The sequence below is a fragment of the Callithrix jacchus genome, chromosome 4 (assembly GCF_049354715.1).
Source record: "Callithrix jacchus isolate 240 chromosome 4, calJac240_pri, whole genome shotgun sequence".
NCBI lineage: Eukaryota > Metazoa > Chordata > Mammalia > Primates > Cebidae > Callithrix > Callithrix jacchus.
In genome coordinates, this window is record NC_133505.1 from 145,898,226 (window position 1) to 145,924,308 (window position 26,083).

General features: G+C 41.7%; 1 protein-coding gene and 1 long non-coding RNA gene across 5 annotated transcripts in view; one reads left to right on the top strand and one right to left on the bottom strand.

Annotated features, from left to right (window-relative positions):
• Positions 1-1,652: 1,652 nt before the first annotated feature.
• Positions 1,653-4,956, bottom strand: LOC144582275 (uncharacterized). The gene is made up of 3 exons (XR_013534708.1): positions 3,417-4,956; positions 2,791-2,855; positions 1,653-1,888 (listed from the first exon to the last, which is right to left on the bottom strand). It is a non-coding gene; the product is annotated as an uncharacterized LOC144582275 (long non-coding RNA).
• Positions 4,957-10,368: 5,412 nt separating this feature from the next.
• HECA (hdc homolog, cell cycle regulator) overlaps positions 10,369-26,083 on the top strand; it is a 48,911-nt gene continuing 33,196 nt past the window's right edge. For all 4 annotated transcript variants that reach the window (XM_035296870.3, XM_002806735.6, XM_035296868.3 and 1 more), the window contains exon 1: positions 10,369-10,968. In XM_035296870.3, coding sequence (XP_035152761.1) covers positions 10,695-10,968 — 274 coding nt within the window. In that variant the 5' untranslated portion in view covers positions 10,369-10,694. The remainder of the gene's footprint in view (positions 10,969-26,083) is intronic.

Sequence of the window (26,083 nt, forward strand, 5' to 3'; positions counted from 1 at the left end):
AAAACTTATGGTAATCTTTTTTTTTCTTTTTATTTTTTTGAGATGGAGTCTCGTTCTGTCACCCAGGATGGAGTGCAACAGTGTGATATTGGCCCACTGCAACCTTCAGCTCCTGGGTTCAAGTGATTCTCCTGTCTCAGCCTCCCAAGTAGCTTGGATTACAGGCGCCTGCCACCACACCTAGCTAATTTTTGTATTTTCAGTAAAAACAGAGTTTCACCAGGTTGGCCAGGCTGGTCTTGAACTCCTGACCTCAGGTGATCCACCTGCCTCGGCCTTCCGAAGTGCTGGGATTACAGGCCCATGAGCCACTGCACCAGGCCCAGCTTTTCTTAAGATCAAATTTTTGTCTTTAAGTCCTATGATTCTTTTTTTCCCCTTAAAATGTCTCTGATATGCATCCTTTTCTTTGGTTCTCCTTTTAACTCCCTAACCCCAAATTCTCATCATCTCATCCCAACAATGATATGATAGATTTGCAGCTGGCTTCCATGTCACCGCTTTTTCTATCAAATCAATACTGAATGTTACTATCAGAGTATTTTTCCAAAATGATGTTTTCATCATATTATTCTTACCTAGTAACTTACAATAACTTCTTAGAGCTGGACAAATCAACTTCAAACTTGGGCAAAGCACTGCTTCTCGCGATCTCCTCCCATCCTGGCTCCCAGCTTTGTACACCAGAGTGCGCTCTGTTGCAATCTTAGCATCCTGCACAGGTCCTTGATACAAACTCTCCCTTTAAGGTATCTGTATCTGCATGCAACAGGAAGTGGGTTGTGGTTTGTTCTGGGATGAGGCTACAGTTGTATGTCAAAAAGGGTTTATCCTTGACCTAGAACTAGTATTGCTTTTAGAAAAAAAAAACAAAAAAAAAACTTGTTTACAGTTAAAAAGGAGACAGTTAAATAGCACTTACAGTTAAAAGGAAGAAAGGCAAATAGCAATAGGCAAAGAATATAAAATTTAAATGCTCCTGGTAATAACAACTACTACTGAGAGCCTACAATGTACTAGGCACTACACATAGGTTATCAATCTTAACTCTGAAACAGATACCATTATCCCCATTTCACAAATATCTTGCCCAAGATCACACAGCTAGCAAGCCAGAACTGCAACCCGGGAAGTCTGGCTCCATACACAGGCCCCTAACCAAAAAACTAAATAACTCTTCATTGGATCTAAAGCTGGCATCTACCCTGAAACCCGAGAAGTGCCTGCTGTAGGAAGTAACAAATGTTTTCTGCTTCTGTGCTGGAAGGAATTTCCCCTATCTTGAAGGGAAGGTTTTTTTGTTTGTTTGTTTTTTACTTAACAAAAGCACACTATACTGTGGGTCCAAACAAGACCATGTACTCGTATTACCCTTGCTTCCACTTTTGAGCAGCCCCTTTAGTTATTGCTCAGGTGTTTCATTTTACAAAGAAACCCCACAGATTAGCGAGGACAACGTTTTAACCCAAACAAGACCATTCAATACAATATTACAAATTGGAGAGTGTGGTAGGATTGGTTCAGAGTAGGGTTCATGCTGTGATCCTCTGAGGGAGACTCTTGACTAAACCCAACTTGGCAATTTTAATGGTGCAAAAAAAAAAAAATGGCTCAAGCCAGGAAAACTGGAGAATCAATATCTTGGCATTTAAAATAGAATCTTCTAGTGGAAATGTTAACACAATATACAAGTAGAGAACTATGACTAGGTGATCAATAGCATATAGGAAATGGCCATACCTAGATTTTCAGGCATAAGAAGATTTGTACATGGACGTTGCCTCCGTTGCCTATTTAATGTAACAACTTATTCATTTCCCATTGGCTCAGAAGAGCTAGTTGTGCACATCTATTCCCAACCTTGAGTTCAGTGGCTTGTGTTGATAACCTAAAATTGGCCACAGAAGGAGCATTTATACCATGGGCAACTGGAAATGCTACAAATCAGGGTTCCCTTCCACCTCCCTTCCCAGCCAGTTTAGCAACAGCACGGCACTAAAACTACCCCAAGAGTTGCTTAAAACAGCAACTATTTATTATTTCTCACAATTCTGTGGGTTGACTAGGCTCATCCGGGCAATCTGTTCCATGTGGTAAAGCCATGGTGACTCATACAGCTATATTCAGCTAAGATAGGATTTCTCAAGCTTGGCACTAGATTTGGGGCTGGATGATTGTTTGTTGTTGTGTCCTGTGCTGGGGACTGTTTAGAAGCATCTCTGGCCTCAACTTACGAGATGCTAGAAGTGACAACCAAAAATATCTCTGAACATTGCTAAATGTCCCTGAAGGCAAAGTTGCTAGGGATTGAGAACCACTGAGCTAAGAGCTTGGCTGGGGTTGGAACATGAATATACCTTCTTATCTTCCATGTGTCCATGATCTTTATTAAAGAAAAATGTTATTCATGACACTAGCTAGAGATGATAAGACAAACTTTTTTCAGGGGAACTACTACCGTGGAGTTTTATATTAGGAGAGAGAAATTGGCTCAACTCCAAACACAAGGAAAAGTGGGAATTTGTAGCCAAAGAGCAGGGATGGGAGTTAGTGGATGGAAAATTACTAAGAGGAAACATCAAGGTTGCGGGGTTGTGGCCAAACACTTGAGAGGATTCTTGCTGAAGGCAGGCCAGGCTGATCTTTGGGGATTTTTATGAAATTGGCCCCACAAGATTCTTGCTAAAATGGAACTAAGCAGGCCAAGGACAAAGCAAGGTTGGGGCCTAGTCAAAAAGAGGAATCAGAGAGGCCTGACTCAAGTTTGGCCAACAAGAGAGTCTTTGTTACCTTCTTCATGTGGCCTCTCATCATTCCGTAGTCTGGTTCAAGTTTCTTTGCGGCATAGTGGCTGGCTTTTGGGAGAGCAAAAGCAAATTGAGGGTCCAAACTAGAGCAGTTGCACTTTTGCTGCATTTCTAATTGGTCAAAGCAAGTCACAAGGCCAGGTTAGATTTAAGGGGAAGGCAAATAGACTCCACCTTTAGAAGAGAGGAGTAGCAAATTTGTGGTCATCTTTAATACATACAGTACCATGTTTGCATTTTAAGGACTTAGAACAAATATTCTGCAGGAGGAAAGGAAATCTTAAGACATAATTCTATTCAATATTGACTGAAATTAACTCCAGAACCAGACATAGCAGTCCTTATTACTGGACTAAAGGTGAAACTGTAATCAGTGATGGTAAATTTTTGTTCCATATAACAATTATAGGATAATTTAAATTTCTTAAAATGGAAGCATTATCATGAATGTTTAACTGTTTACATTATTTAGAATTAGTAATTAATGTATTATATCTTCTGACAGTTTCCGTTTTATGGTTTTGAAGATATTTCCCAAGTTTTCCAAAGAACTGGTTGTTTACTAAAGGGATCCAAGATCTGTCTTTTCACCATTGTATCAATACTCACCTGATTGCTAGTGTCAAAAGTAGACTTTTTTCTTTTCTTTTCTTTCTTTTTTTTTTTTTGAGATGGAGTCTCACTCTGTTGCCCCGGTTGGAGCGCAGTGGTGCCATCTGGGCTGACTATAACCTCTGCCTCTCAGGTTCAAGAGATTCTCCTGCCTCAGCCTCCCAAGTAGCTGGGATTACAGGCATGCACCACCACGCCCAGCTAATTCTTATATTTTTGGTAGAGATGGGGATTCACCATGTTGGTCAGGCTGGTCTCAAACTCCTGACCTCAAGTGATCCAACTGCCTCAGTCTCCCAAAGTGCTGGGATTACAGCTGTGAGCCACTGCGCCCAGCTAGAAGTAGATTTTTTAGTTGTTGTTGTTCCAACGCATTATTTCCCAAAAAAATATTGAGCAGGACTCCACTTCCACAGAATGTTAATGGGCATTACGTGTAAAAGGATTTATAGGTTATGTAAACTTGGGAAATTCTAAGTTGAGAGTAAACAGATTTCTTTACTGCTGGACTTGTTAGGTTCTTTACTATGCTAATATATATTGTGACTCATACAATATACAGTGTTTCCTAGACTTATTTTACCACAGAAATAGAGGCATGTCTTATATAACTAGTGTTCCTCAGAATATTCTTGGTAGAAATCATTCCAAGTAGAAATAAAGGAGGACGCAGAATCTTGAGAGAAAATTCTAGCCAAGATCAATCAAAATTAACTCCCAAAACCAGCCAAGCAGTAGCCTTAGCACTTAGAAGAAAATAGGTGTCCTTGAAGTAGATCCTCAGATCCAACAATGTACTAACTACACTGATTGTGTTTGTTCTAAAAGTCAATAGTTCTTTAACTACAGAGGCCTGAAACACTTAAGAATCTTTTGCAAAAGTTATTGTAAATTCATGAAATTTTATCATCCAAGATCATCAAAGATTCATGAGTTGAACCGCAGTGTGAAAAAGAAGAACTGGAATAAGTTCCTACCTTTTCCCATGCTTTTTGTCTTAGAAACTGAACTTGAAGCCCTTGAAAAGGAGAACTTAGAGTGCAAGCAGTATATTAACATATTTGTGGTAGGCAGCTTCTAAGCTGGGTTTAATGATCCTCACCCCTTCGTGTTCATGCCCTTGTGTAATCTCCACCACTTGAGCTTGGGCTAAACCTGGTTACTTGCTTCTGAGAAACAGAGTACAGCAAAAATGATGGATGTTACTTGTGAGATTAGATTACAAAAAAGATTGGCATTTGTCTTGTTTACTCTCTCACGCTCCTTGGCTTGCTCTGTTGATGAAGCTAGCTGCTCTGTTGTGAGCTGCCCCAGGCTGAGGCTCCTGTGGTAAAGAACTGAGGGGAGGTCTGGGGCCAGAAGCCCACAGGGAATTGAATCCTGCTCACAACCCTAGGAGTGAGTTTGTAAATGAATCCTCCCCCAGTTGGCTGACTGTAGCCTTGTGAGGACTCAGCTAAGCCATACCTAGATTACTGATTCACAGCAACTGTGAGGTAACAAATGTTTGTTGTTTTAAGCTGTTAAATTGTGGGGTCATTTGTTATTCAGCAATAGATAACTTGCTCCTATCAAGAGGCATTTAGAAAGGGCCAATGCTGTATAATCTAAGCCAAATCCTGCAGATAGCCTACAGAAGCACTCTTGTGGTTAAGTCATGCTTTAGAATGGCAGAATAGAAAAGTACTGATTTTAATTGGGAAGAAACAGGGGATATTGATAAAAACTAGGTGACAAAAATCTTTGAGTTTTTCAGTGCTATGCCAGAGGAGATATCAGAAATACAAGGTGTAGAAATTGGTAATTCTATGGCCACTACAATTGCTGATAAAGGTATTGCTATTATATGGCTCCTTGTTATGCAAATCTAGATCAAAATGAGTCATCCCTTTTTGGTTTAAATATTATGGTAGCTGAACATAGAAATGTAGTTTTAGAAGAATTTTTTTCTTCTTGAGGTCTGGCTGGAATTATTCCTTTTAGGTGCTCCTCTTCATTATATTTTATTGAATGAATATGCATTAAATAAACACTATATGGCAGGTCCTGCTTTAGATATAGAAGATTAACAAAGAAATCCTCACCCTCTTGAAACTTACATCCTAGTGTGGAAGGACAGAAAATAAACAAAGTTAATAAACATAAAAATAAATCTCTTAAGCTGAAAGCTGTGTCTCATGCCTGTAATCCTTTGGATTACACTTTGGGAGGCTGAGGTGGGCAGATCACGAAGTCAGGAGTTCAAGGTCAGCCTGGCCAATATGGTGAAACCCTGTCTCTACTAAAAATACAAAAATTATCTGGGCGTGGTGGTGGGTGCCTGTAATCCCAGCTACTTGGGAGGCTGAGGCAGGAGATTCACTTGAATCTGGGAGGTAGAGGTTGCAGTGAGCCGAGATGGCGCCAGTGCACTCCAGCCTGGGGGATAGAGTGAGATTCGTCTCAAAAATAAATAAATAAATCTCTTGGAGGAAGCATCCTTTTGGGGATACTGGGGTCTCAGACAGCATTGATGCTGAACTAGGACAATAGTATGAGCAAGGAAGGCACAGAGGTTTGAGTAAGCAGCAAGATCAGGGGTCACTGAGAACAAAATTCTGACTCTATTATGACTGCTTTTCTAGATCACGAAAATAATGCAAAAGTCACAACTAAAGGATGGAGAAGAGATTTTAAGGGGAAATATTTGAAAAAACTATTAATATTGGTAATCAGGAACAGCCTAAAGGGAGAGTCTATGGAATTTATTAATCAATATTATTATTTGCTTTAATATTCCATTTTTTCAAAGTTTTTTTTTTTTTTTTTTTTTTGAGATGGAGTTTCGCTGTTGTTACCCAGGCTGGAGTGCAATGGCGCGATCTTGGCTGTCCGCAACCTCCGCCTTCTGGGTTCAAGCAATTCTCCTGCCTCAGCCTCCCGAGTAGCTGGGACTACAGGCACACGCCACCATGCCCAGCAAATTTTTGTATTTTTAGTACAGACGGGGTTTCACCATGTTGACCAGGATGGTCTCGATCTCTTGACCTTGTGATCCACCCACCTCGGCCTCCCAAAGTGCTGGGATTATAGGCGTGAGCCACTGTACCCGGCCTTCAAAGTTTTTATAATCACAATTGTCATTATTCCTCAAAGAAAGCCTGTGGCCATAGAAGAAGCTATTTCCATAGGAAAAAAAACTGATGCATAAAGACAATACATTGCTCCAGGTATATTTATTTGAAGTGACTTTTTGGCAGATCAGGCATTAGTACCTTTCAACTTACCTTTCAATTGTGGACATATTCTTGTGTGCACTACTGTATTATCTGCAGAATTCCTTCTGAGTTCCTATATGATTTTTTGGATCAAGGTGTATGTTGATATTTGGGTTCTTACCTATGTTCTATGTCTTCAAGTATCCTTAACACATATATTTTGTACTTTAAACCTGAACCAAACTTAGCTGACCCCAGGAGCTCTGAAGACAGGCACAATATGTCAAATGAACAAAACTAGGGCACAGAAACAATGTCTGCTTATTTCCGTTTCAGCCCTGAAGATTAGCCCACCCCTTTCTCAAAGGTGTAAACTGTTTGCTTTTGATGCCCTTGATTTGTTGCTGTGCTTTATTTTGTTTTTCCAGAGAAGGGAGCGATAGGGTGGGTGAGGTTTGGGGGAAAGAAACCTAGGATAGAGGTATAATGTTTCTGAAGTTTATTTCAGAGCATGAGTTAATCAGGGAAATTGAAGAATTAGAAGGCAAGTGTAGATGTACAGAACAGAGTGGCTTCTTCAGTTCTTCGGAGTTCTTTATATTTCTGGAAGCTTCTGAGGGGAAGTTTCCATTGTGCCACCTGCCACCTTTTGTCCTTTGGTATGCTCTCTCTCTCTCTCTCACCTTCAGAAATGGTGGGAAAAGAGGTAGGACAGCAGGATTCCTGAGAAATTCCACACCTTACATAGAACATAGGAAATGAAGTCCTTTAACGTCACCTAAATTTTGTTCCTAACAACTTAATTTTAGTATATTGTCTTTGTAGCAATAAAATCGGAACTATTGACTCTCCATCAAATTTGACTAAAGCTAAAAATAGATTAGCGAGGTTGAGCATGGAAGAAGTGGCAAGCTTCTCCTTCCTCCTTTTCATTTTGTTTCAGTTTGAATAGAAGGAGGTGGCTCACACAATTAATCAGAACAGCAACTGGCTGGATGTCTGGGTGCTTTGAGCCAATTAGGATATTTTTGTGGAAAGTTTCCAATTCTTAAGTCTCAGTTATGTAGAGGTGGGAGGCAGCTGGTGTGAATGTCTGTCTGCAGGGTACATGCATACTAACTCTGATCCAATGGCATGATCGCAATGTGCTTATTCAAGAAAATAATTATCTCAATTTTCTTGTACTCTAACCTAAAATGTCATCATCTTCACAACTTATAAAACAACAACAAACAGAAAAAGAAAAAAAAAAAGAAACACCAAAGCTAACATCACCAACATATTTTAAGACCTCTAGTGGTATCAATAATGAAATTAAGCTAAGTCTGAATGGGCAACAGTAACTCATTATCTTCCTCCACAACTCCACTGTCCTCCCTCAGAAGTCTCCCTTTAATGAACTACCATCATCATTTCCTCTCATTTTCAGAATTTCTTGACTTCACTCTTTCATCCCTCATTTTTGGTGTCCAAGTGGCCACCAAAGCAATATCCCAGTGTGTAAGCTGTTGTGAGGAAGGTGCAGGGAGCGTATGGAGACAAGTCTAGTTTTGGGTTGTCAGAAATTTCCTAGAGAATTGACGATTTAGCTGAGACTTTAAGGTTCTAAAAAATGTAGCCAGAAAAAGAGTGCTTTAGGTATCTTCCATGCAACAAATTTTTATTGAATACTTACTGTGGGTCAGGTTTTATGTTAGACTCTGCAGCATTAGAAAGCTAGGCACAATCCCTGCTATCTTAGCACTTAGAGGATTTCAAGATAGGGGGAGAAATAGACATGAAAATATAAGCACAAAATATCCATCAATAAGGGCCTTCTAAATGCTCACTATTTTCTAACATATATTAGACAATTAAAAGTTTCATCATTTTTTTCCTATTAAACAGTCCAACCTATCCAGGGCTCCTGCTTGCTGCTCCAGGCTCTGTAATGCACTCTGCTACGGTTGCCCAGAGCTCCCAGTCAGAATTCCCTCTCCATTACCTGAATGTGGAGAGGGTACTGTGTCTTGTACTTTCCTGTCTGTATCTCTATAGTTCACAATGCAGCAGGTGAAGAGGGTCTGGAAGCAGGGAATCTAAGGCCTTTTCGTCCCCCACTTCCTACAAATACATTGAAAGGAAAACCCTAATTTTCCACACCAAAGTAACAAAAGGGCCAGAAGCTACTCCCTTTGCAAACCCTCACCTTCTTGCAACCGATCAGATGTTTGCACAGAAGTGTAACCTTTTTAACTCCACTTCAGCCTTGTGGGCAACCACTTCATTTACTTGAGGCGAGCATGAAGTGGCCAGTGGGAAACCTCCAGGGGTTATTTGGACCCGAGATGATTCTGTGTCCGGGTCCTTGAGCCACTGCTGGGGCCGCTTCCACATTGTGGAGTGTCCTTTCATTCTCAGTAAATCCCTGCTTTCTTCTTTCTGTACTTTGCTGGGCGTTTCGTCCAGCTGTTTGTTCAAAACGCCAAGAACCGGACAATTTGCAGTCAATACTCTCTAATGGTAACGACACCACCATGACAGAGCCTTTACTGAAGAGGTGAATTAAAGATTACACTATAAAAGGGGACACTGCAAAACTGTCAGCTAAACTAGTCTTTCCTCCACAGTTCGTGAGGAAAAGAACCTAATTTATACATTCAACAAATTCATGCTAGCTGTTCTCTGACGTGCCCAAGGCAGATAAAATCTATCTATGGAGGTTTCATTTGAGTGAGAGGGAGATATACAAGAAATAAGTAAACACGTACATTGCCCACATAATTAAGAGATGGAGGAGGTACACCACAGGGTGGAACTTCTGACAGGTCTCCTGGGATGGTCTCTGTGGAAGTGATGTATCTGAGCTGAGACCTGAGGGAAGGGAAGGAGTTGGGCAAAAAGGCAGAACAGAATTGCAGAAAGAGATCAAGTGGAGCTCTTCCCAGGGGTCCACTGCCCTCAGGTCACTGCCTGTCTTCACAGGTGTCACCTCATCACCTCCTGTCATAACGTGGCCACCTATCTTTCAGGACCACTCAGTCCTACCCACAGGAATGGGTTCCCCCCAAGCAGGGACTGCTTCATAGTCCAGGCATCTAGCTACATCCTTGGTGGGTCTTGCTTGAATGAACTGTTTTCATGACCAGACTGTGAAGGCTTCACATCTTCACATTCAGGGCCCTGCTGTTTATCCCCATCGTCTGGGAACTCCACCCTGTTATTTTTGTTTGTTTTTCAGACAGAGTTTTGCTCTTGTTGCCCAGGCTGGAGTGCAATGGCACGATCTGGGCTCACCACAACCTCCGCCTCCCAGGTTCAAGTGATTCTCCTGCCTCAGCCTCCCGACTAGCTGGGATTACAAGCATGGGCCACCGCGCCCGGCTTACCCTGTTTCTTTAATTACTGATACTGAATGGCATAACCTTTGAATAGGTTATTAATCCAAAATCCTTTGTTTTCCATTCTTGCTCTAATCACACAGCTTATTTTTCCAGACCATACTGTTCTAAGCCTCAATTACATTAAGGTCAGGAGGCCACCGAAAAACTCCACATGCCACCGCACTAGCGCGTGGAGCAAGTCAACAAGAGCAGCCATGATCGCCAGGGAGCCCAGGAGGCCCGGGGTGGAAACGCCTGTATGACGTCACTCGAGGTGGGCCAGCCCCGCGCATGGCGTGACGTCACGCGGGCGGTGCCGCCGGCCGTGAGGTCACCTGGTGGGCGCGGCCAGGCTGAATCCCCAGTGTCGTCACGAGACGGGGTGGGCCCAGAGCGTGTCAGCGCAGCCGAATCAAAACAAGCCGGAGACCCGCCTTTTCTCTCCGGCTCGGGAGCGTCTAGCTCGTGCCCCGGGCCCGCGGCGCCCGCGCGGCTGCGAGCCTCGGGTGGCCGCGCGCCGGCTCCAGGAAGCCGGAGAGGGCGCGGCGGCCCGTATGGCGCGGCACGGGCCGCGGGGCTAGACGGGCGCTGAGGGACCGCAGGCTTGCGTCCTCCGTTCTTTCCCGGAGCCGGCTCCACGTAGGGCCGGGAGCGGCCGCGCCGCTGGGAGCCGCCTTCGTTGACGCCGGGCACCTACCTGGACGCCCGGGAGCGAGATGCCCAACCCCAAAAACAGCAAAGGGGGCCGCAAAAACAAACGCGCCAACAGCAGCGGCGACGAGCAGGAAAATGGAGCCGGGGCCCTGGCAGCGGCGGGCGCGGCAGGAGCGGCGGCCGGGGGGGCCCTGGCGGCGGCGGCTGCAGGCTGCGGGGCGGCGGCGGCAGGCGCGCCGGGCACCGGGGGCGCGGCGGGCGCCGGGGGCGCGGGGACTGGAGCCGCGAACGCCGCGGCCGCCGCGGGGGCTGCAGCCGCGGGCGATGCTAGGAACGGTAAGAAGGGGCTGGCGGGGCGAGCGCCAACTTCCTCCCCGACGGGGACGGCGCGGTGGCGGGGCCCTGGGTGGCGCGGGTGGTGCGTGGACAATGCGAGAGTCAGGAAGTGCTCACCCCGCCCCTCCGCCCCGCCGCGGCTGCCCCTTCGTAGTCCCCACGCCTGGCGGCGGGGAAGGATCTGCGGCCCCTGCCCAGTGTCCGCGCGGGGGGCAGCCCGCGACCCACACTCCGAGGGGCGCCCGGCGGCGGCAGCGCTGCCCTGGGGCCCAGCCTACTGCCCGCGCTGGCACTGCCCCGCCTTGTGTGCCGGGCCGAAGGGAGGAAGGAAGGGAGGAAAGAGCCGCCCAAGTTGAGAAGAATGATCCGATTGAAAACTTAGGCACCGGTTCGTTCTTCCTGATGCTCCCAGGCCGCCCGTAACCCGCTGAGAGAAGGAGATCCTTAATTCTCCGCACACCCAGGCTTGCTGCGTCGATTGCCCCAGGTGAAGAGGCCTCGAGACATTTAGGGCCTGTGTGTTTGCTCTTTAATTCTCTGGCTTGCTTGAGGAAGGAAGAGAATCTGAACTTGACTTCCGTTCCCAGCCCGGAGTTAAAAAAAAATCTTTCTCTGTGTCATTCTGCTTAACATTTTCAGAAGGAAGCCTCATAGTCTTAGGTAGTGCCTGAATGCCCCTTTTGAGGGGGCACTTAAGAGCTAGCCAGGATGTGACAGGATTTGTTTTCTCACTACAGAGACACGGTTTTCGTTATAAGGTGCTGGGCAAACACTTTTACTTATTTGGACAGTTCTTTGAATTCCTTTAGTCAGGCACTTTTTCCAGGAAGACGATGTAGGTATTTTAATGAAGGTAGATTTGAATTTTTATATCTGGTTTTTAATTTACAGCCTCAGCTTTTGAAACCATTCTTTGTGTAGATGAGGCACTTTTTAAACAGGGCACCTGCCCTTATAAGCAGCCCACAGTGCTCTGAACAGAGGCGGCTGAATGTAGCCTGTTAGAACTGTAGGCCCCGTTGGCTGTGCCTCGGCAATATTGAAGTAGGGAGATTCATTTATTTATTTTCAGGAACAAACTTGTCGCATTTGAGTATGTTTGAGAATACAAGTTTTGGGCAGCCTGTGTTCTTCAGGTTCTTTTGTTTTTCTCCTGACTTTAACCTTCATTTTGGTATTGATGTGGCAGAGAGAAAGGTGCTCACACTCTGGGTGGGACAGACTTGTGGCTCAGCCATTTAGAGCTTTGTCATCTTGGAAAGGTCAGTCTTCTGAGCCTCAATTTCCTTGTTTGTAAACTTGAAAATAAATTACCCTGGCTCTCTCCTAGTGTTATTGAGAGGCTTGGAGTGCCCCTTCCCTATTATGCTCCTAGTTCTTGTTATTTTAAAGGTTACTTATATAATGAGCTTAAAGTTTCTCACAGAGTGCATGAACATTGATGACAGCTTTCATTTATTCATTCAAAAAAGATTAACCAACTGCAGTGTTACAGGTACCGTGTTCAATACTAAGGGATCCAGCGGTAATCAGGAGGACACATCCTGGTCCTCAGGGAGCTTGCCTTCCCGTTCTGGTGGTGGTTTTGGTTTGCTCTGCCCGCTTTTTCTTTGGCCTGTGTGAAGCTTCAAGTTTGCCCTTTCCTTTTTTTCTTGCTCCAAAAGATTAGACCACTTTAGGGTGGCCTGAGGAAATTTTTTTCTTAGGGTACTTGTACTTTCTAGTTTGTACATATCAAACTGGGTAAGGGTTATTCTCTGAAGTGGCCAACTCAAGAATATTTAGCAGCACAGCAAGTGTATGTCTGTGATGCTATGTTTCTGATTAGGAGCTTATTTTATCAAGCGAAAGTGGGGGAGAAAAAGGAATGGGCCCAAATTCCCATAGTCAAGATCAGAGAATATAACTTACATCAAGAGGGGTGAGCCAAATTTTATGATGCCCAGTTCTTGATTCTGACATTGTGTGAAGTCTTCGTGAATGATTCACCTTAATTTGAAGAACCCCTCACTGCAATTCTGCAGTTAATGATAACTGAACTTGGATGCTGAGGACTCCTGTGTGCAAGATCAATGAATAAGGAAATTACACATCCCTTTGTTTCTGTTTGGCTCTTTAAAGCTATACTTTATAAGGGGGAGGTGTGGGAGAGGTATTATTGGTAAATTTTTAAAGGAAGGCGCAATATTCATAATTACAATTGAACTGGTTGCAGTTATGTATCTTAAGTTACTGTTAATTATAAGGATATTGTACCTCTAATAAGAGATTTATTAGATACTAGTTTATGAGGCTTTTTTTCAGGAATTGGAGATGTATAAACCTTCAAAATTAACTAAGGACCAGCGTTTGAATTTTTAGTGTTAACATTATTATTAGTAGCATTTTAAGTGTATTTCAGTTTTTTACTTAACTGTGACATTAGATTTTGTAATTATGAATATTGCAAACAAATCAAGTAATTATTCCCAGAAAGGAGGTACTTAGTATTCTTTGAAAACTTTTGAATAGTTTGTTTTCACTGTTCAAGTCAGCTATCTATATCTGCAAACATGCAAACTTAATGATTTCAGTTAAAATTAATAGTGTTTATTTGCAGTTGTTTGGAGTTTATAGAATGGTTTTGTGTCTTGTAGCTCTTGGGCGGTGTGGCCACCAGGGCAGGGCAATATTAGCTCTTAGCTGTTCAGTTTGTCTAGTGAGCATAAACAAATACTCTATAAAAGAATATGACTAGCTAGGGAGAGCTTGGGGAAGCTATGGTATAGTTGTAGTTGAAGAAGTTGAACTGGTTGCAGTTATGTATCTTAAGTTACTATTAATTATAAGGATACTGTACCTCTAATAAGAAATTTATTAGATACTAGTTTATGAGGCTTTTTTTCAGGGATTGGAGTAAAAGAGCACTCCATCCTCTTCCTACATGGTAAACATCTGTCTGCCCATATTGTTTGCATTTTCACTGTAGGTAGACAAGATTGCCAATGGTTATATTTAGAATCTAATAATCAAAAGGTAGATACGTAGATTCATGGTGGTTCCATTAGGCCTCTACATTTTTGCTTCAGGCCTAAAAATATTTGAAACCCTGATTATAGTATATCTAGTTTTCGATGGGCCTGGATCGTAAGTACTTTTATAAATTCCCGTTATTGGATGACCATGGTTCATCACTCCACTCATTCCTGACTTGCCACCAGAACCTGTGGGCTGTAGTCTGCCTTAATTCATGGAACTGTTTCTACAGATGGAGTTCATTTACATAGTGATTGGCTTTGCATTTGGTGGACCTAGATTCAAATCTTGGCTCCTCAAATTACTTGCCACATGACCTTGGGCAAGTCATTTAGCTTTTCTGAACCTTTGTTTCTGCTTATGTAAAATGGGATTAGTGTACTTACTCATACAGATGTAGTAAAATATATCTATCTAGTAAATATATTTAAAATAAATAGATTGCATACATTAGAACAGTGTCTAACTTACACTACCAGCTTATGAAGTGTTAGCTATTTGTCTTAGATCCTGGAGATAGTGTGAGCAGAGATACATGTGCTGGAGGTTTACTGGAGGGTGCTCTTAGCATCATTCCTAGTGGAGGAGGGAAGGAAGCAGGATTGGGCAGAGGCAGGAGTTGAACTGTGATGCTTCTGTAACAGAGACCCCAGCTGATCCTCTCTTGGGGAGCTCTGGAGGTGGGATGGCCTTTCAGAGTTATCTCACCTTAAATAATAGGGGCAGGGCCTTCTTCTACACTCTCCCCTGACTCCCAGTGGACTGGTCATTTGGACTTGGGCTACCCCAAGGAAGAGAGTATGACCTTGAGGATGGCATCTCTTTACGTGGAAACCTTTATGGAAAGGGACTCAGCTGAGAGGCTTCAGCTCTGAGTGAAAGAGCCATACTTATTCCCCTAGCATTTTGGGTGTCTTCACTTAGACCACCAGTACCATTCACATAAAACTCAGATGTGGGATAAATGTTTCTCACTAACAACTAAATAAGCATTGTGGAGGAAACTGGGAATTATCCACCACTGTAACAATGTTTCTATGGGAAAATGCATTCTGAATTCCATATATCTGTTTACAAGTAGATTTTTTTTGGCATACCACCTGTTCCCTATGCACAGGATTTGTATTCTGTTACATATTTAGGCCACTAAATACACTTTTTATAACCTAGATTTGTAGTATATTTTAAATAGTTTCTTTTTAGATGTTTAATTCTACTACATTTAAATTATGTATATCCATCAGAAGGAAAATGAAAAAATGTTTGCTGTTTATTTTCAAATCAAGGAGCATCTGTTGAGGATATAAGGTATATAGAGCACCATTGTCATCTTAAAAACATTTTCTTTCCTTACCTAGAAGTCAGTTTTTTGGGTCTCAAGAAGTATTTGCCACCTTCAGATGTTGTCTATTGAAAATGCTGCCTCATGCATCAAAGATTCTTCCTGTACACTTTGCATATTAAAGTGAAGAACTCTCTGTGCTCTGCTCATGGTGCTCTACGCTCGGTCTTTTCTTTCTCTCATTCTTTACTTGTTATAGGACCTGTGACCTGCCCTTAAGTTCTAGAAACTAAACCTTCAATGTCAGTTTTTCTGTAAGTCCAAGAATATATTTTATTCCATGGAGAATTGAAAATGGGAGATAAAATGGGAAAATCTCTTGCAGCTTAATCCTCCTATGAGTTTACTTCAGGCTTTTAGCTATGAATAATTTAAAACACTTGAAGGTATCAGAAGAGATTCTTTACAGAAAAAAAAAAAATCTGTCCTAATTTTGATCACCAGCTTTTTGGCATTTTAAGTACTTTATTTATTTGAAAATATTATGTTATTTTATTATTTTGCCGGTAATAAAATAAGCATTGTAGAAAAAAGTTTTCTTTGCCTTTCTGGTTAAACACATAATTCCACCACTTAGAGATCAGCATTATTAATATTTTGATATATATTCTTGCAGCCTTTAAATTTTTTTCTCACAAGACTTTTCAAAGTACATGTATAGTTTCTGCAAAAAGAAGATCATATTTTTATATGATTTTTACACTTAGAATACTTCATGGACATTTTAGCAGAGCAATAAAATATTCTGTGCCTTGGAAATTTGATCATTCCACTATTGTTTACTTTTAGGTTCTTATTCATATATCTCTGGGCATTTGTCCACTTACTTAGTTCATGTTTTAGTTTGTTTCTGCTGCTTCAACAAAATGCCTCAGTCTGGATAATTTATAAATAATAGAAATGTATTTCTCACAGTTCTAGAAGCTGGGAAGTCCAGGGTCACAACGCCAGCAGATTCTGTAGCCGGTGAGAGCCTATTCCGTGGATGGTGTTTTCTCACAGCATCCTCACATGGCCGAAAAGTTGAAAGGGATGAACTTGTTCCCTTAAGCACTTTATGAAGGCTCTAATCCCATTCATGGGAACACTTATGGCCTAAATACCTTCTAAAGGCTCCACCTCTTAAAACTGTTGCACTGGGGAAGAAATTTCAGCATGAATCATGGAGGGACACAAACATTCAAACCATAGCATGCACTTAGGAAAAAATTCTTCCCTTTGGACTTGCTGTGTCAAAGGATATGCATATTTTTTATGACTTTTAATACATGCTGACAGATTGCTCTGTAGAAAGGCTGTACCAGTTTGACATTGCTGTGGTCAGAGTGCTTTTCCCCATGGCTTCATCATTTCCTGGTTGTTTTAAAGGCATGCTGGAGAATTGCTGGTACCCCAAAATGTCTCAGCAACTGGAGGGCCCCATTTGCATCCAGAATCTGGAGCAGATGCTGTCATACCTAGGGGGAGTTTGCAAGGCTGGTTGTATTTCTGCTGGAGACTTTACGTGGTCTTTAGTGATTTGGTGGTAAACAGATTTTAAAAAGTAGTAATGGATGCCGGGCATAGTGGCTCACACCTGTAATTCCAGCACTTTGGGAGGCCTAGGCAGGTGGATTATGAGATCAAGAGTTCGAGACCAGCCTGACCAATGTGGTGAAATCCCGTCTCTACTAGAAATATAGAAATTAGCCAGGTGTGGTGGTGGATGCCTGTAATCCCAGCTACTCAGGAGGCTGAGGCAGGAGAATCGCTTGAACCCAGGAGGCAGAGGTTGCAGGGAGCTGAGATCACGCCGTTGTATTCCAGCCTGGGTGACAGAGTGAGACTTTGTCTCAAAAAAAGAAATAGTACTAATGGTAAACAATATTTTAGTAACTGGTGATAGAGTTAGTGAAGATGAAAGCATAGACCTTTGAAATTCTGTCTGTATCATGATTCTAATCTAATGAAGTAAGGTCTGGAGTTTTTAAAGATATAGTGAAAAAGACTGGTTACTTCAGGTCTGGGTGTAAACCTAGTTGCCATACTTACTAGCAAAGTGGCTTTGGGGCAAGTTATTTAAGCTTTCTCCTCCTCCATTTTCTAAATGCAATCCTTTGGGGTGGTTTTTTTTTTTTGAAGGAAAATAATATATCTGAAAGACCTTGGCACAGGGCCTGGCAGAAATGAGCCCTGTCAACAACAGCTTTGTAAATTTTGTGGTTTGTTCAGCTTTATCCAGCTAAAAAACTTGTTAAGCCATTGTGCTGTTAACAGACTGTGAGAGACATTAGGTTAATGTGGAAAAAGACTATAGTATGGTGCAAGTTTTTATTCAAGGACTGCTTTGACTCAAAATGATTATCTACTCTTCTCTCATCTTCTCTTTCTTATCATAGTTTACTGGGAAAAAAATCAGATGCTTTAGCTAAAAATCAGCAAACAAAAAGCAACCTGTAAAAATGGGTACATCTTCCTTATGTAGAAATAAATATAAATAAGTTATTACATGTATCAAACAAGGACTGCTGTGAAAGAGCAGGAGTGTATGAGTGGCAAAATATTGGGTTAAGTGTAAGTATTGGATTTGAAGATGGAGAAGTCAAATGAGTATGTGGAGTTGTGTAGCTGAAAGGAGGTGAGGAGCCTAGGATATACTTTGGGGGATCAGCCAGGGCTTAGTGTTACTGAGAATTAAGCAAAAGACCCTTCCCTTTCTCTAGACAACTACTGGAGAGTTCATCCATTAGATCATCATTCATTGTTTAAGCACGCCTCCATTTACTACACATTTATTATGTACCTACTGTCTCCTATGACTGAGAAGTACAATGTTAAATTATACTTGGGGCATCAAAATCCACACCCTCAAGGACTCACTGTGAAGCTGGCAAAGAGATATGAGAACAACAGTAGCCATGATAATAGACTGTGGGCACCCATTGGAGAAAATGATGTCTCCTGGAGGAGGGATTTTTGGGCTGAATCTTAAAGGAAGAGAGACAGTCAATTCTAAAGATCGAGGAAGGATGTTCCAAACACAGGGAGATGAGAGAGGACCTTGAGGTTTGGTTGGTCCAGGAGTTTGTTGTGGCCAGTGTGAGGTGCCATGGTAGGACTAGAGGCTGGAAAGGGGGCTGGGCCAGTCAAATCTGGATGTTTTGTAGCAAGTGGAGAACCATCCACTTAGGTTTATAAGCAAGGACACGGTCAGCTGAATTTGAAAAGGGAGTAATCGTAGGTTGTTGACAAGTTTGTAAAATTATATATTTTTACACAATGAGTATCTTTTAATACAGCTAATAAAGGATTGGAGGTGGAGCCTACCATGGACCCTCAATTGTGGTTTTTCAGTGAAGCAGTGGGCACATGGAACATGCTGCTTTTCTGCCCAGCAGGTTGACAGTATTGCAGGATGCAAGACTGATGTATGGAAAGCCTGTCTTAATTGTGGGCAGCAGCAGCCCTCGGACAGCAGTGCTGTCTGAGCCAGTGTGATTACTAATTGAGGTTAACATCAGACAACTAGATGCCAAGGGGAGGGATTGGGACCATTTGAGCAGATGAGATTTTCTCTAGAGGTAGGGACTTCACCCTGTGGTTTATTTTTCATACCGTGATAGAAAGTATACATCTCTGTGCCTAGTTGTACTAATTATCTTGTTTTGTCATTTTATTTTTGTTAACATCTTATCAGTTTTTAAAACAATAAATTCTGGTGAAGGGAGATGCTATTATTTTGTACAGAGTGACTGTGTGTATTTTGTGTATTTCAGAAAACTTCCAGTTTTCAGTGGTTACTGAAATAACAACTTTATTTGATCAACGGGATGTTTCAGCTTAATTGTACTTGAGATCTTTTTATAAACTAGCAAAAAGTGAGTAGCATTTCTAATACTTTAAAATGTTATGATTTTTCAGACAAATTATTTTTGCTAGATTATACAGATGAGGATAATACTTGAAAGGTCTAAGAGTGAGAAATAAGATATTAAGCAGAAGTGTAAAATGTGCAAAGAGGAAGATGGAGTGTTAAATGTAGTCATATAATTGCTTAGATTGCATTTAATAAGGAATTTAGCATTGTTCTCATATACTCATAATACAGTGTATTTCATAGATTTAAATTGTCAGGGAGGAAAAAACTTTCTCTGCTCTCTTAGGCTTAGTGATTGAGGGTTTTGCAAATTAAATTGACAGGAGACAGATTACAAGATAAATGACATTTAATCACAGAAAAATGTGACTCAAAGGAGTGGTTAGAAGTGGGGGCTTGTATGTTATTTTAATAGGGGAAGGGGAGGGGAGAAAAGAACTTATGGGAAAATAGAGGACTTTTTGGAAAGATAAATGGGCCTTTAGGAGAATAGATGGAAGATACGGTAGTTTTGTGGTAATAGCAGTTTAGTGTGGTATAAAGACTTCTCATCTCTAGTGATGAGTCAGTTTTCCTTGGTTGCTCTTGGGGAGGGGATTTATGTTAATTGAATTCTTTTTGGGAGCATCTGCTTTTAGGCCAGTAAGAGATTTCAGGAGCTTAAACACTTTTGGGTCTTTAATTTTTATGCCACAGCGGCATATTCTGGACCCCTTCAAAATATATTGCCATTCAAATCATATTACTCCCACCCTCCCCCAGCCCAAGAACAATTACAGATAGATAGGAAAAGATGGCCTAGGTGTTATAATTCACATTTCTTTTTGTTTCATTTTATTGGAAATTAAAAATAGAATGCCTTAAGGTCTGTTCCTTCATAACACTGATCAAGAGGATGAATTCAGATGAAAGTTAGTAAGGTATCAAATTGCTCATGTAAGTTAAGTAGCTACTTGCCACATTTAAAATATATGTTTGTCCCTAGGGGTCAGCATAGGTTTGATTAGATCATGTCCCTTCAAGTTATAAAGTCATCTCAGGAGAGTCTTTTGACACTCATGTTGAAACTGAATCACAAGCTTTGTTTTTGTTTTATAAATGAGCACTCCTGAGTGTGGTGCTTATTTCAGTATAATATTTGAGCACTCCTGAGTGTGGTGCTTATTTCAGTATAATACTTAGTATAACACAACTTTTTATTAAAGTAACACGCTAGTTGTTATGCCTAACACAGCTGTGGGCAGAAGTGGAAACAGAAATGTACAAAAACAAGTTCTGGCTATTTTTTTTTCTTTTTTTTTTTTTTTTTTTTTGAGATGGAGTCTTGCACTGGCGCCCAGGCTATAGTGCAGTGGCTCAGTCTCAGCTCATTGCAATCTCCACCTCCTGGTTTCAAGCAGTTCTCCTGCCTCAACCTCCGAAGTAGCTGGGAATACAGTTGTGCGCCACCATGCTCATCTAATGCTTTTGTATTTTTAGTAGAGATGGGGTTTCATCATGTTGGCCAGGATGGTTTCAATCTCCCGGCCTTGTGATCCACCCACCTCGGCCTCCCAAAGTGCTGGGATTACAGGCGTGAGCCACTGTGGCCGGCCTAAGTTTTGGCTATTTTTGATTGGCAGTGGGTACAGTCTGTAATCTGAGAGTGGGAACCTGAGATGGCTGGTGATGGGTGTCAATGAACAGACACAGAGAGCCTAGAGCAGTGCTGCCAGCAGCCATGAAGAGGGCCTGGCATTGAGAAATAAGAATTGCCCTGCAGAGGCAGAGCTGTACATGCCTGAAACACAGGGAAACTCAAATAATTCTTCCATATGGTTTCCAGCTCCTTGGATCTGTTCTTACTAGGCAGTGCCTACCTGCCACAGTGACTTTCTTTACCTCAGTAATGATACAGTTCCACTATGTTAGGCATTTACTTTTAGTAGTGAAGGTGATGTGCTACAGTGCAGAGGCAAATTAGGGAAGATTCCTGGGTGATGGGTGTGTTGGGGCTGTAGAACTCACAGAAGGGAGAAGCAGCCATTCCTGGTGACAGGAACAGTAAAGATGCCATAACTCCCCTTTTTGAGAGCTTAATAGGAGTCACGTGTGACATCTGCAGTCTGCAGTCTACATTTGAGTATGAGGACTCTAAGCTTCAGAGATGGCCTTCCCTTCTTGCAGAAAAAGCTTGCCTGTAGGGAAGTATACCTGACCCCCATGCTATATAGTTGGATTTTTGTTGATGTTGGGTCTATTTTGACTCACACACACGTACATAAATAATGAAAAACTATATGCAGGTTTTCAAAGGAGAGGACTTAAATTCAGTATAAAAACATCAATACTGTTTTTATTACACCAATACTGTTTTTATACTGAATAGGGACATTTACATTACTTTTAAAAGGTCTTATGGATCGGGCATAGTGTCTCACGCCTGTAATCCCAGCACTTGGGGAAGCTAAGGTGGGTGAAACGCTTGAGTCCAGGAGTTCGAGACCAGCCTGGGCAACATGGCGAAACCCTACCTCTGCACAAATACAAAAATTAGCCAGACATGGTGGTGCATGCCTGTAGTCCCAGCTCTCGGGAGGCTGGGGTGTGGAGGATCACTTGAGCCTAGGAGGAAGGGGTTGCAGTGAGCTGTGTCTAGCCTGGGAGACAGAGCAAGATGCTGTCTAAAAAAATGAAAAAAGCTCTCTGGGCACAGTAACTCATGCCTATAATCCCAGCACTTTGGGAGACCGAAACTGGTGGATTACCTGAGGTCAGGAGTTCGAGACCAGCCTGGCCAACATGGTGAAACCCCATCTCTACCAAAAATACGAAAATTAGCTGGGTGTGGTGGTGAAAACCTGTAATCCCAGCTACTCGGGAAGTTGAGGCATGAGAATCGCTTCAACCCAAAAGGCAGAGGTTGCAGTGAGCCGAGATCATGCCACTGCACTCCAGCCTGGGCAAGAGCAAAACTCCATCTCAAAAAAAGAAAAGAAAAAAGCCTTATGCTTGTCATTCTGGTACTTGAACTGAAATTAAATTTGTAAAACAAGAAAATATTTGACAAGGGAAGCACTTTACTCACACATTGTACACGTATGTTGATCTAATCCTTCTATCACAGAAGGACCTCCTGGTGTCAGCTTGGGAGATTGTGAACATTTGAACTAGCACTTCCTGTTCTTAATGGACCAGAGTTCATAACTAGCATGTGATTATCTTTAGAATAAAGTCTTAGAAGTAGGATTACTGATTTGATACATATTGTCAAACTGCTCCTAAGGACGAGGTTTGCCAGTTTACACCATTAGTGGTGACGCAGTTTCCTCACATTCTGTAATGTAAATTTCTATACCATTTTAATCTTTGCCAATCAGATGGATGAAAAAATCACATCTCATTGTTATATGTGCATTTGTTGGATTGTCAGTGAATATCTTTTTTTTTAATTTTTTATTGCATTTTAGGTTTTGGGGTACGTGTGCAGAACATGCAAGACAGTTGCATAGGTACACACATGGCACTGTGTTTTGCTTCCTTTCTTTCCTTCACCCATTTGGCATTTCTCCCCAGGCTATCCCTCCCCAGTTCCCCCCCGGCTGGCCCTCCCCTTTTCCCCCCAATAGACCCTAGTGATTAGTACTCCCCTCCCTGGGTTCTCGTTTTTCATCACCCACCTATGAGTGAGAATATGCGGTGTTTCATTTTCTGTTCTTGTGTCAGTTTGCTGAGAATGATGTTCTCCAGATTCATCCATGTCCCTACAAACGACACAAACTCATCATTTCTGATTGCTGCATAATATTCCATGGTGTATATGTGCCACATTTTCCCAATCCAGTCTATCATCAATGGGCATTTGGGTTGGTTCCAGGTCTTTGCTATTGTAAACAGTGCTGCAGTGAACATTCGTGTGCATTTGTCCTTATAGTAGAACGATTTATAGTCCTTTGGATATATACCCAGTAATGGGATTGCTGGGTCAAATGGAATTTCTATTTCTAAGGCCTTGAGGAATCGCCACACTGTCCTCCACAATGGTTGAACTAATTTACACTCCCACCAACAGTGTAAAAGTGTTCCTTTTTCTCCACATCCTCTTCAGCATCTGTTGTCTCCAGATTTTTTAATGATCGCCATTCTAACTGGTGTGAGATGGTATCTCAGTGTGGTTTTGATTTGCATCTCTCTGATGACCAGTGACGATGAGCATTTTTTCATATGATTGTTGGCCTCATATATGTCTTCTTTTGTAAAGTGTCTGTTCATATCCTTTGCCCATTTTTGAGTGGGCTTGTTTGTTTTTTTCCTGTAAATCTGTTTGAGTTCTTTGTAAATTCTGGATATCAGCCCTTTGTCAGATGGGTAAACTGCAAAATTTTTTTCCCATTCTGTTGGTTGCCGATTCACTCTAGTGACTGTTTCTTTTGCCATGCAGAAGCTGTGGAGTTTCATTAGGTCCCATTTGTCTATTTTGGCTTTTGTTGCCAATGCTTTTAGTGTTTTGTTCATGAAGTCCTTGCCTACTCCTATGTCCTGGATGGTTTTGCCTAGATTTCCTTCTAGGGTTTTTATGGTGCCAGGTCTTATGTTTAAGTCTTTAATCCATCTGGAGTTAATTTTAGTGTAAGGTGTCAGGAAGGGGTCCAGTTTCTGCTTTCTGCACATGGCTAGCCAGTTTTCCCAACACCATTTGTTAAACAGGGAGTCCTTTCCCCATTGCTTGTTTTTGTCAGGTTTATCAAAGATTGTATGGTTGTAGATATGTTGTGTTGCCTCTGATGCCTCTGTTTTGTTCCATTGGTCTATATCTCTGTTTTGGTACCAGTACCATGCTGTTTTGATTACTGTAGCCTTGTAGTATAGTTTGAAATCCAGTAGTGTGATGCTCCCCACTGTGTTCTTTTTGCTTAGAATTGACTTGGCTATACCGGCTCTCTTTTGGTTCCATATGAAGTTCATGGTGGTTTTTTCCAGTTCTGTGAAGAAAGTCAATGGTAGCTTGATGGGGATAGTGTTGATTCTGTAAATTACTTTGGGAAGTATAGCCATTTTCACGATATTAGTTCTTCCTAACCATGAACGTGGAATGTTTCTCCATCTGTTTGTGTCCTCTCTTATTTCGTTGAGCAGTGGTTTGTAGTTCTCCTTGAAGAGGTCCCTTACGTTCCTTGTGAGTTGTATTCCTAGGTATTTTATTCTCTTTGTAGCAGTTGTGAATGGCAGTTCGTTCTTGATTTGGCTTTCTTTAAGTCTGTTATTAGTGTAGAGGAATGCTTGTGATTTTTGCACATTGATTTTATATCCTGAGACTTTGCTGAAGTTGCTTATCAGTTTCAGGAGTTTTTGGGCTGAGGCGATGGGGTCTTCTAGGTATACTATCATGTCATCTACAAATAGAGACAATTTGGCTTCCTCCTTTCCTATTTGAATACCCTTTATTTATTTTTCTTGCCTGATTGCTCTGGCTAGAACTTCCAGTACTATATTGAATAGGAGTGGTGAAAGAGGGCATCCTTGTCTAGTGCCGGATTTCAAAGGGAATGCTTCCAGTTTTTGCCCATTCAGTATGATATTGGCTGTTGGTTTGTCTTAAATAGCTTTTATTACTTTGAGATACGTTCCATCGATACTGAGTTTATTGAGGGTTTTTAGCATAAAGGGCTGTTGAATTTTGTCAAAGGCCTTCTCTGCGTCAGTTGAGATAATCATGTGGTTTTTGTTTTTGGTTCTGTTTATGTGGTGAATTACATTTATAGACTTGCGTATGTTGAACCAGCCTTGCATCCCCGGGATGAATCCTACTTGATCATGATGGATAAGTTTTTTGATTTGCTGTTGCAATCGGCTTGCCAATATTTTATTGAAGATTTTTGCATCTATGTTCATCATGGATATTGGCCTGAAGTTTTCTTTTCTTGTTGGGTTTCTGCCGGGTTTTGGTATCAGGATGATACTGGTCTCATAAAGTGATTTGGGAAGGATTCCCTCTTTTTGGATTATTTGGAATAGTTCAGAAGGAATGGTACCAGCTCTTCTTTGTGTGTCTGGTAGAATTCGGCTGTGAACCCATCTGGACCTGGGCTTTTTTTGTGTGGTAGGCTCTTAATTGCTGCCTTGACTTCTGACCTTGTTATTGGTCTATTCATAGTTTCAGCTTCCTCCTGGTTTAGGCTTGGGAGGACACAGGAGTCCAGGAATTTATCCATTTCTTCCAGGTTTACTAGTTTATGTGCATAGAGTTGTTTGTAATATTCTCTGATGATGGTTTGAATTTCTGTGGAATCTGTGGTGATTTCCCCTTTATCACTTTTTATTGCATCTATTTGGTTGTTCTCTCTTTTCTTTTTAATCAATCTGGCTAGTGGTCTGTCTATTTTGTTGATCTTTTCAAAAAACCAGCTCTTGGATTTATTGATTTTTTGAAGTGTTTTTCTTGTCTCTATCTCCTTCAGTTCAGCTCTGATCTTAGTTATTTCTTGTCTTCTGCTGGGTTTTGAGTTTTTTTGATCTTGCTCCTCTAGCTCTTTTAATTTTGATGATAGGGTGTCAATTTTGGATCTCTCCCTTCTCCTCATATGGGCACTTATTGCTATATATTTTCCTCTAGAGACTGCTTTAAATGTGTCCCAGAGATTCTGGCATGTTGTGTCTTTGTTCTCGTTGGTTTTGAAGAACTTCTTTATTTCTGCCTTCATTTCATTGTTTATCCAGTCAACATTCAAGAGCCAGTTGTTCAGTTTCCATGAAGCTGTGTGGTTCTGGGTTGGTTTCTGAATTCTGAGTTCTAACTTGATTGCACTATGGTCTGAGAGACTGTTATGATTTCAGTTGTTTTGCATTTGCTGAGGAGTGCTTTACTTCCAATTATTGGTCAATTTTAGAGTAGGTGTGATGTGTTGCTGAGAAGAATGTATATT